Raw genomic sequence first — 15,446 nt, forward strand, 5'->3', positions numbered from 1 at the left:
ATGCCACCCTTTTGTTGCACACATTGTTGGATGCACATCAGTGCTGAAGCAGTGGTTGCAGACCTTGCTTTTCCCTGTGTTGCCTATTGTTTCTCAAAGAAACGCATCTTTAACTGCACTGGACGTTTTGAAAGGCTCTGTCTCCATATTTTTTTTTAGCAAGAGGTGAAGCTTTGTATTGTGAACTTGTAGGTGCATGTGCTGGAAGGTGGCCTCTCGCTGCACGGGCGGCTGGCTCCGCCCGACCTGGGGCCCTTGCAGAAGCGGCTCGTTGAGCGCCTAGGGCAGCTTCAGCAGGCTGTGCGCGGTGCATCTGCGCATGGGTGCGTCCTATATACCTCTTATAGCGAAGTTTTCTTTGCCTACATCTCTGTGATTTGGCATGCCATTGGTGGCTGTCTCGCCAAAAAGAAGCTGTCACTGTTGTAACCACTGTATCGTCACTATCAAGGATACAATTACTTTTAGGAGATTTCATATCATGTGGCAGCATATGCTTTGGCATATAGGCCGACAGGGTTCCTGACTTAGTGCCAGGACTACTGTCGACTCGACTATATTCTGAGAATGCGTCCGGTGCCAGGTCATATGAAATCTCCAAGAGTGATCACTTCAGAATACTGCCTCAGCATTGTAACCATAGAAACGTAATATTTGGGTGCAGTCTTTGCCAAAATTATACGAGCCACGTTACCTGTGGCTGGCATGCTGACTACAGGCTGTTTACCATGTTCACTGCGACGTCGGTCACGGGTGGGTCATGGCAGTTATTCCTCCGCTGCAGCTGTGCAGGGCTTTTCCGCACTGCGCAAGCGACGTCTTTGCTAGAAATGAACGGAGAGAAAAAGTTCTTGTTGCTTCGAATTTGACGTGTCACATCATGGCGCCATCCCTCAGCAGCTTGAGGAAGTTTCAAAGGAGCACAACTCCTTGGTGACTCACAGGTGGGACATGACGCACCAGAGGGATATGATGAGTGACCCAGCAATGGGTCATCACGCACAGGAATCGGAACTTTAAATCTTGTTTGCTTCAGTGAGCATGTTAAGAGTTCCTGTGATATGCCAAAAGTGCAAAAAGTGCTAAGAGCTTCGTGAATTAAAACAATACTTGTACTCACCATCTATAGCCCTGGAATGTCAGGAGCTGAGCACCACAGGAACAACAGCAGACAACTTAATTAATGACATATGTGGTGAAGGTGCAGAGTTGCCCATAAAATTTTGGCAAAGGATATACATATTGGCACTTGGTGAAAGAGATTGTGTGTTTCTATGAAAGTATTCAGGAAGTAGCCTTGAAGTGACTTTCATGTGCTTCGTTGTTGCACTGAAAGAATGAATAAATGCTTCTTTCCCCCATCGACAGCTAAGTGGCATCTCTTTTTTCCAGTTCACCACGACCTGGCTCAGCGTGTAGCAGCAGTAGGTCGTCCACGTCATCGGGTGGACTCCTGCCTCCAGCGCATGTGAGTGTACAGACAAACTGGTTTGTTGCCTGTGGGGTTGTGATGTTGGGAGCATCTGTGAAAGTGGCTCATTGGCTGTGCGCATCCTGCTACTAAGCACGTGGTCTTGGGTTAGATTCTTGTGACTGAGAAATATGGTAGTGGATAGCTCTGAACTAATTTGGAGCATCTGAGATCTTTTGGTCTACCCGTAAAGCTGAGCACGCGAGCAATTTTTCATTCTTTCACCCACGGTGACAAGTTCTTTCGTGGCACTCCAAGAAACATTGTGAAAATTGGGGGAAGTTTACTGGCGAGGACACCAACCTGGTGCACTGTCACTGTGGCATGCAAAGGGGATGCTATCTAGTGTCTGACTTATGGGGTGCAGTGTCCCATAGGAACACCAAGGCTATGAGAGACGCCGTAGTGGACGGTTCTAGATAAATTATGACAACCTGCAGTTATTTAACATACTCGTAAATCTAAATACAGTCGACTTCCATTTAAGAGGGCATGACACCCAATTTTCAATCATAATCTGTATTGTGTGTGTTAATGCTTGTGTGTTCAAAAACAAGTTGGCAGAATTTTAGCGCATTTGGGCCAGCACATAATTTGTAATTGAATTTTTTGTATTACACTCAAACGGCATACAGCATAATAGTTGAGCAACACTGGCGCGCTCGCGCCTTTTGTTTACATTTGCTGCGCCAACTACAGAGGGGAAAAAAAACTAGTGGGAACGCGCGGCTGCTTAATAGAATCGTAGTTTTGTTGAGAATGGATCCGAGAGACATGTATGCATAGAATCAACCCAGCAAGCAATCAACGTGCATAACAATTTGCATTGTACAGTAGCGCCAGACTTCGTCCCCCGTGAATGGCTGGCTAAGCAGCACTGCACACATGAAGTATAATGAAATAAAGCTATAATAGTACTCAACAGTGCGGACGGACATCACCAGCATTTCGTGCCACACCAATATCATCTCTGTTGACCACGTTTTCTATGCTGTCTTCATCACTTGAGCTGGTGATGATGGGGTCGCAGTCAAAATGCGTATACGACGCCATTGTTGCTTCTGCTGCTCAAAGATTCGCCACTTGCTTCTTCATGCAAGGTTGGCGGTGTCGAAGACATGGCACAAAATATCTGGAGCAAATACAGTTACAAAGGGGAGCTATGCTCTGACCTCACGTGGTGCGGTGGCTGTGTTGTAGCAGATGATGGCTCAGTTCCATGCAGCACGTCACACATGACAGGGTAACATGGCGATCGGCGCCGGAGGGCGGGGTTTGCAGCCGGCGAGTTCTAGCCTCATTTTGGACAGAAATGTGCTTTTACAGCCCAGTTTTTACATGTGTGTAGCCATAATAGACCCTCTACTACAATTTCTCGTGGAAAACCACAAATTATTGGGTGACTGTGTCATGCCTCCTTTAATTCAAACTTGATGGTACTGACAAATTTGATCGAATTATCCAGTGGGTTGAATTAACCAAAATAAAGAGAAAAATTTAAAACACCTAGCTGATTCATTTTGCAATATTTGCCTTACCAAGTGCATGCCCACTTTCTTTGTGGGGAAAACTAATGTAGAAATGACATTAAAGCTCCTAAACAAAGCAGAAATGTAATGCGCACCCGATTTTCTAGCAAGAAAAATAGGGAAGGGTCTAATACGCGTTGCACAATACGGGCCGGTTTCCTAAAGTCAGCTTTGCCGCAGTACACTTGTGTTATGCAGTAAAGCATACAAAGGCTGCTAAGGTGTTCTGGTTTCGTATCCGATTGCACTGCACAGGGAATTCTTGGCCAAATTTCCTTCTTTAAAGAAATACTGTAATCTGTAAAAATACCGTAATCATACATTGTGAGCTATGGTAACTGCTCGAAATTCTTCCCAGGGCAAGCTAAAAATAACCGTTTTAGATGGGAGATGAGTTGTGTTCAACACATTCATTGTCTCTTGCCACTAAAGGGGTCACATAGGGGTCAGGCGCATGCATGCTGACTGGTTAAGTTGGAATTATCCGACAAAGGCCAACTTTACCATTTGAAATAATGTAAAGCTTTGGCCCATAGAAATGTATAGGCACTGGCCAGGACCTTCAGTCGGGATCGAAATAAAGGGAGTCAAATTAAAGGCAGTCTACTGTACACAAGCATTTTTGCACTTTGCTCCCATTGAAATGCAGCCACTGCAGTCGGGAATCGAGCCCGCCACCTTGTGCCCAGCAGCAGGACGTCATGCCATCTAGTAGTGTCTTCTAGACATGGCTGTGCAACGTGTGGGAGAGGGAGGCAGCAGCACAGCAATTGTGCTCCCCCTCTTTGTGCAACATTGCACAGGGCAAAAAGGGGGGCAGGTAGACAGTGAGGACGGTTTCCTGGGGAAGGCTCTCAGCCTGGTGTACAGATAGGGTTGATACCAGAGGCAGCATAACAGCTGCTTGCTGTCAGTGGTGCGAGTAGTCTTGGTATAGTAGGTAGGTCGGCAGAAGGTGTAGTAGGTAGGTTGGCAGGTCCTGGTAGGTCAGCAGGATAAGTGGACACTCACTCGTGCTCACTCACCTGTATTTTCGCAGGCTATGCATGCACTGACATTCAAGTCTACTCACGCGTCGGCACACACTCACATTCCTACTCGTGCCCTCTCACACTCACCAACAAACACACACACGTGTTCATTACAGTCAATGCCCTATTTTTTGTGCTCCTAGGGGTCGCGAAAACGTAAAAAAAATCAGGCAATTCGAAAAAATGAATGCATGCCATTTACTGCCACCAAGGGCTCTCAGATCACTACGGGCACGTCCGTAATTACCCGTAATAGCTCTGAAGGCCTGCCAGTACACTTATTAGGCATATTGGTGCTCGTACTGTGACAGGAGATTTTGGGTGCACACGTGTATAATTAAGGAATATACTGTGTCCCGTGACAATTGCCCCTCCCCACTCTTTGTACGCTTCACCGCAATACTTCGCATATGCTTCACCGCGTAACAGTGCGCTGCCTTGAGGCGAAGCTGACTTTTGGGAACCGTTATACAGCGTGTCGCACTTTCGGAGCTTAGAAGCCATTCACGATGATACAAAGGCGGAGTCAGTGCCATTGCTGACAGCAGCGAATTCTTTTAATGAAAAACATAGCACCGAACAGCATGAAGCTTGGTAGTGTACGTCGAAGTTGCTAGGCCTAGTGTTGGCGCTGGCTTGACACGAGGGCACTTTCACGCTTGACTGCTTGGACAACCTGAAGTAAAACTGCAACATTATCTCGTGCAGGATGAGCCATGGGATGGAGGGACCAGCAGCAGCTCTTCCAGCACACTAGCTGACCAGCAGCAGGTACGCACCACTTTGCTAAAAGTATGGACAAAAGAGAAAAAAAAATGTTAATGAAGTACTGACACAAAAATTCTAGATCAATATAACTGGTAGATTGCATTGCTGTGAGCCCATAGGTACCATCCATAAGTTATGTATGGTAAATGCAGCTTAGAATGCATTTTAATTTAATTTTGAAGTTCGTTCAAGTGACGAATCGGAAAGTGCAGCACCTATCAACATAGTCATCAGAGCAGGTACTATTTGTAAACAGCGTTAAGTCACGAGTTTGTGCGATTGATTTCGGTGACGTGCGGACAACATTGGCTTGTCTTGTCGGAAGACGTGTCAGCACTGTTTGCATTAGGTGTCTTGCACTGATTGCACATGAAATGTACGGGCAAACTTCTTATCGTTTATAGATTAGCAGGTTACAGGTGCCGTGGCCAGCAGTAGCAAAGCTGGTGGTGGCATCTTGTGACAATTTGTTTAACTACAATGGATTAAATAAAAATTTTTGTCGCGTCAGTGTTATTGTCAAAGGGAATTATTATAAAGGTATGGTACGTTAATGGTTATGTTGCTACCAACACTTTGCACCGGCAGTTGAGTAGAATATGTAAGCTGCAGTGTTAGTTTTGCGTGCTATCTGATTAGTCACTGCCTCCGTCACCAGATGTCTCTACCAGCGACTCACCAGATCTTTCTACCAGCAAACCGCAAGCGATAAGTTTGCAGGCAAGCTAAACGTGCTAAAGCACTATAATGCTGGGGTTGTGCTGCGTAGTGGACTTCTGTCTAATGAAGCATTATGATGGTGCCAGAAATGCACAGGTTTCCCACAAAACTAGCCAACGGAACAGAAGCACAGGTGGCATGACAGACGGTGCACTGGCATGCCTCACAGGTCTGCACGCTCACGTGATCATTGCTTTCTATAAGCATGCAACTTATGTCACGGGGCACAAAGTGCTTTTCGAAATCGAAACATGCATAAAAACTGAGTTAACTGATTACTGATTAGGTACAAAAACAGATCCCAGAGAAATGTGTGTCAGTACTGCTTTGAAGCCCAGATATGTGCCCTTACTTATGCAAAGACCCAGATGTTATGAAAGAGTGGCTATGGTGTAGCAGGCACCTTTTGGAAACAGTGCACTAGAAGTCCAGGTTATACGGCGTTGCATCACGGAAGACCCACTTCATACGATGAGTAGCTGTAAGCTGTGCAAGCCAGTGTCAGGCACACGCTTGAGCACGGCTGCAAACATAGATCTCTCCAAGTGTACTGCGGACAATGTGCACGCAGAAGTAATTGTCAAGACTCTCCGAGCAAGCGCCCCCACCCGTGCAAGAGCCCCCCCCTAACTTCACTGCTAATTTCAAATTTCCGCGCCTTCCGGGAAAGCGCCCCCCCCCCCCCCCCCCCGCTCCGGACCAGCACTGGCCTGCCACATCCAGTCCACGAAAATGATGGCAAATTCGGCAAATCGCACCGATGCGCATCGGGCGCCCGGATGAGCCATTTCATCGAATCATGGTCGTACCCGGGCGCCCCAGTGGGCACGCGAGTGCATCGGGGCGAACTGCGGCTGGCGGTCTGTAGTTTACGGACCGCCGGCCGACGGCGAGATCTGCCTCTCGCACGGCACAAAGGAGTTCCCTGAGGCACAGCGACGTGACCACTCGGTGACTAAGGAGTGGTCGCGGCTACGCTCTGGCATCACCGGCAGCTTCACCGCTGCTAATCACTCGCCACCGATATCGTCGCTAGGCCTTTTTCAGTTCACTTCGAATCTGTAGCAGACGGCGCTTCAGAACGAACCGCCGACGCTCCCAAGCAGCAATGTTTTGTTACCGTCCGTTGCCGCTTTACCCTCTCCTCACAATAATTTCACACGATCAAGAAAACATGCTGATATTTGCGGCGCCACCAGCGGCGATGCGAGCATGGCCGAGCCGCGGTTCGCTGTCCGCCGTCGGTAGCCATGCACTGCAGCTGAGCTTCACTTGTATCGGAACTCTCATTAGTGCTAAACGTTTCACCGTGGACATGGTTTTTGATAAAGTGAACATTACGCGTTACTTTACTCTCGCGGACATAATTTTGCCTGGAATAGAAGCTGCATAACCAATGTTCGGCGACGCGCCGGTGCAGCGTCCATGCGCTTTCTGTAGTTCTCTTGGTGGTTTTGAGTAACGGTGGTGTTGAGAGTGATAAACACCGCTAACAAATCTTTGGCTTAATAAAGTTCATGTTCAATAAAATTTTAATGCTATTCCAACTGCGCTTCTTTTTTTTTTTTTTTTTGCGGGAAAATTTTGTCGTGGCCATCTAGCCGTTGTCAGTGACAATCATGAAGCGGGCTGTATCTCATGCCCATCCAAAACAATCGCCAGTTATCAAATAAGTTTGAGATACTGGCTTCAATGTGCTCTTCATAGTTGAAACAGATTACGTGATCTATATATATGTAGCTCAGATACCATAGCATTGACTTTTGCAGCTTCTTATCCTCCAATTTGCAGTTATTCAGTGCTATGTGTAGTTAGCAAAGAGTGGTGGTTCTGTGATATAAAAAAATATGCTTGGGTACTGTGATATAGCATCTGTGGACATCCCTAATTGAGATTAGATGACATTGCATTCCATTGTGCTCTCACGCACTGCTGTTCTCATGCAGCTGGAAGGATCCACGACTGACAGTATGCCACCACCACTTCCACCACGAGGTAAGTTGTAGGTAATGTTTTAGCAAACCGGAAACTGACTTCTGGTTAACCTCCCTGCCTTTCCTCTCTCGCTTGCTCTCTCTCTCTCTCTTATCATGTTTAGAGTTGGTGCCCTTTATAATCTTTTCCTCGACACTGCTCTGAGCAGTCACCGATAATCATGGGCAACATCAAGGCGTTTAAGTGCACAACTCAATGAATGGGCAGAAAAATTGATCACACTCCAATGCTGCTAATAGGACAGTGGCACATCAAGTTGGACGGAGTGGCTGTGAGGTTTTGCCATTGCCTGAAGTAGCCTGTGCTCACAAAGACTGTGGCTCTCAGGTGAAAAGGAAGTGCTTTCAATGGTGTGTAAGAAAGAAAAAGCGAGCATGTTTCGGAAACACGGATATAAAGTTTGGTTGGCCATGCTTTATTTCAATTGAGCATCTACTGCTATAACGAAATTGAGAATGTAGTATCCAAATCAGTATCGGTTATTTTGAAGCAAATTTTTCTTTGCAGGTGCCTCGAAATATATAGTCCTGTAAAAAACTGTCAAATACAGTCGCGAACCGCTTTCTTCTTTTTTTTTAGACTGCCGATTTTTCGTACTTGTGTGATTAGTCGAACTTCCCTGCTGCACCGCCACTTACCCCTAGCACTAGAATAATGATAAACGAAATTTCAGATGCTGCACAACATTTAGGGCATGAACCGCGCCCACGATGTCACAAGCACAGTGGTCATGAGCAACGTTGCCGTCATGTCAACTGGCCTGAAACCACAACTTTAGTTGCAGACTCCCGACGAAACGGCGCTGGTTAGGCTTAGTGGCTTGAGCAATGCTGCAAGCAGAATAGTTGGTGACAAGCCGTCGCGGGAAGCTCGTTGTCAATATGTTCGCACGCCTAGACTTTATCGGCAGTCGAGCGGTAGATTAGATGCACAGGCTACACTGACGGCCGTGGTAGCGGAGTACGGATCCACGTATGGTTTGTGCGTGTCTGAAAAGTCTGCCGGGGGCGAAACTCACCAATAGCAACTTGAATTGGCACATATGGGACACGCGTGCGTGTTTTGGTCAGCAGCTTGGCTGGTTAGATGGCAGTTGGCACGCGAATGTGCCGATCCCACGTGATGACACTGATCGCACGGTTGCTTATTTGTGGCACTGCAGACCGTGCGCATGTATGGCATTTTTTGCGTATATAGCCCGCACCAAAAGTTTGAAAAATTTATCAGTATTGTCAGAGTGCGGATTGTATGGAAATTTCGCCTTGAGGTGTGACTTCGTGGCAGAGCATCGTCTGCTGATGTGAAGGTACACTTCAAGGCACAGTTCTCCACGATCTGCCCTTGACAGCAGTCCTTTACAGCATATCAGAAGATCGTAAGTCCCCAGAAATGAGAGAACAGAGCCCCAGGCTGAAGATATGACATGGAAGAGTTGTGCCACTGCGAGACTATTTTTTTTATAAAGGTTTGAACATTGTTTGCATTTACTTCTGCGGGTTATATGGATAGATTTTTTCTTTCCAGTGTGTTGTAATTGGGGATTTGTGTTATATGAGAACACGGGTTATACAGTGTAGACCGCTTATAACGTAAGTCGCCAGAGTCGCGAATATCCGCACTATAAGGTACCGCACTATAACCAAAGCAACAATTTTCAAGGCCCGCACATATGCAAAACATGTGCACCGAGCCGCCACGCATATGCGACAGTCGAGGAATGCGGCTAGAACATTTGCATTCAATTTACAGTCGAATCTCGTTAATTTCAACCAAATCACGCGGCGGCGCCTCCGACCGGCATTGCGCCGGCACCGCCATAGAGTAAAAGCTTCGGAGAGACCCCTCAATGTCGCAGGCGAACAAAACAACAAAAAAAACGAAAGAAAAAAAATGCGGCGGAAATTTCACCCTCTCTCAAATGGCAAGGTCGTCGATTCTGCGTTGCACCGGAACATGCGTCTACGTGCCGACGTCTTAGCCATGCTACCGTAGCCATGCGTAGAAAATGGCAGTAAACCCTTCTTTATCCGTTATGCTTCCTCTACTTTCTAGTCACGTATTGAACTTGCACGCTGCGGCTACGGCGCAAAGGGAAGCAGCGGCGCTGTCCCAGGCCGGCCAACGCCCGCTTCCCGATAACGGCAGAAAACGAAACTTCGGGGAGCTGGCGCCGGGCCGGCTGTAGCGGCGGCGCCTGTACGGCGGCGGGCGCGCACGGTGACAGTCGAAAGTGAGGGACGTACGAGGGAGGGCGAGGGGAGCCACCGAAGTGGCGGAGTTGGCGAGGCGAAATCCGCTTCCCTGCCGCCCTCCTCCCTCACATTCCACGGTCTCTGCGTGCGCCCTTCCCCGTGCCGTGCCGGCGCCGCCCGCTCCCTCAAGTTTCGTTTACTGCCGTTATCGTGAAGCGAACGTTGTCCGGCCTTGGCAGTTTCGTGGCCCTCGCTCGCTATGCGCGCCGTGATATTTCACGACTCGCACTCAAGATTCTGGTTTCAGCCTCACTGGCTGTTCGTTCACACCACGTGCCCTTCTCCTCCACTTCGTCTCTCTTTCTTCCTCGAGCACTCCTTGGGGCACCCGTTTGAGGGGAGCGTTTGCCGTCTCTACCGACTTCCGTACTCCCAGGCAGCCGCACTGTAACCGGTATTTCGTTTCCCGCAACTGCACTATAAGCGATACATGTATACATGGAGTGCTATGGGAAAATTAACGGGAGTCTGAAAAGACCGCACTATATCCGGTCCTGCACTATAAGCAGTTACGCTATAAGTGGTCTATACTGTACGTGGAAAAGTAGGGTAAATATTGTTGCTCCCGTGCCTGGTATCAGCACGGCAAGATGCCGACGGGCCATCGAAATCCACGAGGTAACCTTTTGCTGGCTCGTTGGAGGCACACTGATTGCATTTCTTTTGCATGACCTGATCGCGATCTTCTTTTGCTGGTATCTGCGTGTATGCTTATAACAAATATTGGAATTGGATATAACAATGATATTTTCATGGCTGTCATAACGAGATTCGACTGTAAATGCATTGGCAGGCAGTCATAAGCAGTAGGGACTAGTGCGTATAAATTGTGACTGCACGAACAACTGACCTATTATGTTGAAAACGTTCAACAAGCAAATACTATAAAGGCCAACAAAGTTTCAGGATAGCATAGGCTCTCCAATTTAGGTAAAGCATGGTGAGGAGAATAATCAGTTTGCAATATTTTTGTCCAAAAGAATTGTCTCTCGTCTCTTTCTAGACTGGCAGCTGTAAATGGGACTTCTAAAATGCATTCGCATTATCGGCATTGGCACCATGTTGTCAGGTATTTTATGATGCTATTCACTATACAGTGTAGACCGCTTATAACGTAAGTCACCGGAGTTGCGAATATCTGCACTATAAGCGGTACCGCACTACTAACCAAACAACTATATTCAAGCCCTGCACGTATGCAGAACATGTAGACCAAGCATGTAGACACACTTAGTACTATCGCGCACACATCGCGATTACGTTTTCGCCATTGAGCTGGGGAAAACATAATTGTGATGTAACCAGTGCTCTTCAAGCTCGACAGCTTTGCACCGAGTCAAAATGAAACGACTGATTGCCGCAACCGCTGCAGAAAAAGCCGTGACCACTATTCGACGCGATTATGAACGATGACAAATTCGCGGTGCTGAAGGCAAGCGCCCGACGCACGTACCAAGTCTGAACGAATTAACTACCATTCGCTGTAACAACTGCAGTCGAAACCTGCGGTCGCTATCTATGCGATCATCGATGGTGACTACTGCAGTTTTTAGGCACGCAGCCGACGCGCGTACCGTGTAAAAACGAAACTACTGTTCACTGCAACCGCTGCGGAGAAAACCGCGGCCACTATCGACGCGATCGTAGATGACGACTACGCAGTTACCAAAGCACGCGGCGGTAAACGCAAGAATACAGGCTTTAAAGACACAAATAGGCTCGAAGCAGTTCCGGCGTTGCTGTCATTCACGTACGATTTCAACTGATGGCTGTGGCGATGCGAACTTCGCCGCTTCATTTCAGGTTGGACGCTGGCGCCGTTCTTGCTCTTTTGCGGCGCACATTTGCGGCGCTCCTCGCTCACCGAGCTCCGAAAGTAGTCCGAATTAACCCTTGGGCAGCCAAATAAGTCCGAAATAACCAATTTTCCGAATTAACGAGGTTTTACTGTAGCTCCAAACTAAATTTGCGGGACACTGCTTAAATTGACAGCGTCGTTGGTGCGATATCGGCACTTCACGACACGCATCGCGACAGGTGCACAGAAACTGAAGCCGCGTTCAGTGCAAAACGCACCGCTGATAAGCAGCTGAGCAAAAGGTTTCTCCGTCCCCTAGGCAACCTACGCGCATTTTTTTCCGTTCATTTGCTCCGCGTCTCATGCTCCTCCTCCGCATCGCCCTCGTTGATCTCCTCTCCCATCGGTGGGCGCACCTTGTTGAGAAGCGTGCTCGCTGCCGCCCTTGTCGGCGAGATTTTCCCGCAGAAGCCACATTATAACCGGTATTATGTCTGACGCGGCTGCACTGTAAGTGGTATGCGTATACATGGAGTTCTATGGGAAAATTAACGGGAGTCTGAAAAGACTGTATTATATCCGGTCCTGCACTATAAGCGGTTACGTTATAAGTGGTCTATAATGTATTTCAGCAGAAAAAAAGCCTACCTGAGCAGTTTTTGTTTGCCGAGTGTTGCTCTTTTTCAGTGTTGTTTCCTGCTGACTCTTGCATGATTTTGTTCAGTGATAGAGTTCATTCAATGCTTCTCCAGTGCCACTAGCAGACTTGTTGGCCATCTTCCCCCTCTCTTGTCTTTCCTCTAATTTTTGTCATTGCTCTGCTTACCATTCCTGTGCCCTTTCCTCTTATGAGAGGCAGTTGACACCCTGTTTATGTCTCATTTATGTTTTTCACTTCAATAATAATAACAATAATTGATGCTTATTATAGTGCCCAAGAAAACCTATCAGTACTGGCACGCTTGACTCAATGCTTAAATATGCTGATCATAAAGCTAAACACAAGCTATAGAAAGATAAAACGAAACCATTATGTTTGTGTGACTTAAAGCAGGTAGAGCTTTGTACAAGACTTGTATAGAAGACAAGTTATAAAAAATATTCCTGACTGATTCTACTAAACAGATAACAAAAATTCATATTGTGCAGAGCAAGAACTTATTGGCACTCTTGGCATAGGAAAAGATGCGTATGCTGTATGAGCAGTGAGTGCCGTAAAACAAATAGTATATAAATGACGTAGTGTCAGCCTCTAAATTAACTTAAAACTCGCTGCAGGGCCTCCACCTGTGGAGCCGCATGCCACCCGGCCAACGTCAGCAAACCGCAACTCTCTCAAGCACGGGGACCCTCTTCTGCCTTGCAAAAATGCGGATCCCATTAAAGAAGAGGCAGCCAATGGGAACTGCGCATCTCTTGGTAGCTCTTCCATACATGATGTTTAGTCTGCATTTTTTTTTTTAATCTCTCTCGTGTCACTGTGTGTGGCAGGTTAGGTGGTGATGTTGAGATTGAGGTATTTAGATACAGTAGAACCCACATATAACCAATGCAGGTTAAATCAATGTTTCGGGCATGTCCTTCTTTCTTTATATAAAAGTTGACTGTGGATTTGTCACTGTTTGCTGGTGATGGCTACCGCTTTGCATTTGATTGATAATATAGGATAAAAAAGTTAAAAAATGTAACTCCTTACATTAGGGTAATGCTTGTGAGCGAGCAGTTGCACCAATAGGAATCATTATGTTAATTTTCGTTTATGTGATGAAAAAATACTTATTACAATGTTGTTACACAATGCAGTCATAACTACTACCAAGGTTTCCAGGACACACATTCGTATTTCACCTAGTGCTCCGGTTGTATAATGTCATGACCTACTGGCATATTTCCGTTTAGCAATTTCCACCTGTTTTTTTTTTTTCTAAATTTATTTGTACTGATAGGAATTTGCAGTGTTAGACTATTCCAGTTGTCCATAGATTATTAGCTGAGAGAATGAAAGGGCAAGGTTCTTTCTTTTTGAATTTCGTTCCTGAACTGCTGCATCATAGTTAGTGTAATCTCACGAATTTCATAGTGCTTCCACATTTTTTAGCTGTTTTTTTTTTCTTTTAAAGTAGTGTTCTCAGAACTCACTAGGCTGTGAATTTGGTTCCTTAAGAATGCAGTGTAGTCCTCATTTTTCGATAAACTAGTGCTGTTAACTGTGGTCCCGAGCGGACGTCATATCCAAACCTCGTGACGGCACAAGGAGACAGCTCGAGAGCTCCAGTCCTGAATTTTCCTTTTTCAGTCTTTGTTTTTATGGCTCACCATTATGCAAGGCTGGCGTTCCTAGTGCCACTTGCATGCATGTAAAATCTCAATTTATGCCTGAAGAGAAATTTTCGTACTCAAGTCACAAAGCTGTGATGTCAACCTTGGCGATAATTGATGTGTTGACTGACACAAATTATTGGAGTAGTGAAACAAAATTTACGGACTAGAACAAAACACACCAATTGCGCCGCGACTGTGTTCCAGCTGGTGCTGCACTTGGGAGGAAAAGCGCAAAAACCCTTGCTGTGTGTCAACCCTCTGCTTCTCAGAAGCGGGCATCAACTTTAATACAAGGAAAGGAGCGCAAGAATGACCTCACAATGTATTTCTTTTTTTTTCAAGGCAATCAGCTAAACTTGCTTGGAAATGTTGGTACGCTTGAGATCTTGTTTCCTCGTGGGAAAAAGGATAAACAGATTATGGACTTTTCTGTATAGTGATGCAGCAAGTACTTTGACCTACTGTATGCGCTCTAGTTATTATAATGTTCTTCACAGCATTCTTCTGCATACACTGGTTTTAACAGTTGTCAGATTATAACAGCGACATTTCGTTGCCATTTAAGTATTGTAATAAGTGGATGCGAATGTGTTGATGTATTGTTTTAATTTAAAGAAAGATAGGCATGACATTACATTGACAGCCCTGCTGTTATTTTTTCTGTGATGTATTCTAATCAAATGCCCAATTTGCGACGAATATAGTCTTCCTTCTGGGTTAAGGTGTTCAGAAATCTCATCATAGACCAAGGAGGAGGTTGTGATCTGTCCGTCCACTAACACACTCTCATAGCTTTACACACTGGGCAACATTTGTCAGTTGCAGCTGTCAGCATGTGAGATGTGGCAATGGCAATTGTATTAAAACCAAAGAAATATGTGCAGCTGGAATGGCTTTGGGAGTATATATATAAAAGATAGGTATTAATATACGTATAACTGTAGCCATGACTTGACATCCATGGAAGTGTTTTAACTGTGGTTGTAATGGTTGTCGGCCTATGCGCTGCATGGCTGCTGTTTTCGATTACAGTATTAAATAGTTGTTTCTACCCTCTGAATACATCGTATGTCTGCTTATTGGTCCTGGGACCATACTTTGGCTGTAATGTTGGCAGCTCGAGTCTCTATTTAAGATCACCATTCCGTACGATGGGCTGCAGGTGCAGGGTGTGCTGGTAAGGAGCACTGACACAAAATTTTAAAGCGAATGTTCCTTGGCAAAGACCCGCTTTTTGACAACAAATCAGTTTTAGCCTTTGTAAATTGTGTTAATATACTGCAGGTTCTACACCCACGCAATCCTAGCACGGCCTCTGAGTAGAGGCTGCTGCTGCGACAGCATAGCACGAGTTTCGCAGCCCTTGCATTCAGGCCCCTGGTGAGGCAGTAGTGGTACTCTCAAACTTGCACAACTTATCCTTTTTAAATTTGTCATCACTGCGTAACATATTATGTTCCTAGCACATCTCACCATAGTCATTGTCATATTTTTAATACATATATATTTTATGCATTTTGCAGCGACTAATATTTAGGCCTCTTTGCAGCCATGTTACAT

The 15,446-nt window shown here is 46.1% G+C and overlaps 1 protein-coding gene across 1 annotated transcript in view; it reads left to right on the forward strand.

Annotated features, from left to right (window-relative positions):
• The window catches only part of LOC119461652 (dedicator of cytokinesis protein 3-like), a 160,967-nt gene extending 146,021 nt beyond the window's left edge, over positions 1-14,946 (forward strand). The window contains exons 32-36 of the mRNA XM_037723018.2: positions 193-323; positions 1,393-1,468; positions 4,740-4,802; positions 7,466-7,514; positions 12,843-14,946. Coding sequence (XP_037578946.1) covers positions 193-323; positions 1,393-1,468; positions 4,740-4,802; positions 7,466-7,514; positions 12,843-13,009 — 486 coding nt within the window. The 3' untranslated portion in view covers positions 13,010-14,946. The remainder of the gene's footprint in view (positions 1-192; positions 324-1,392; positions 1,469-4,739; positions 4,803-7,465; positions 7,515-12,842) is intronic.
• Positions 14,947-15,446: the final 500 nt, after the last annotated feature.

Source organism: Dermacentor silvarum, chromosome 8, assembly GCF_013339745.2.
Source record: "Dermacentor silvarum isolate Dsil-2018 chromosome 8, BIME_Dsil_1.4, whole genome shotgun sequence".
Classification (NCBI taxonomy): Eukaryota; Metazoa; Arthropoda; class Arachnida; order Ixodida; family Ixodidae; genus Dermacentor; species Dermacentor silvarum.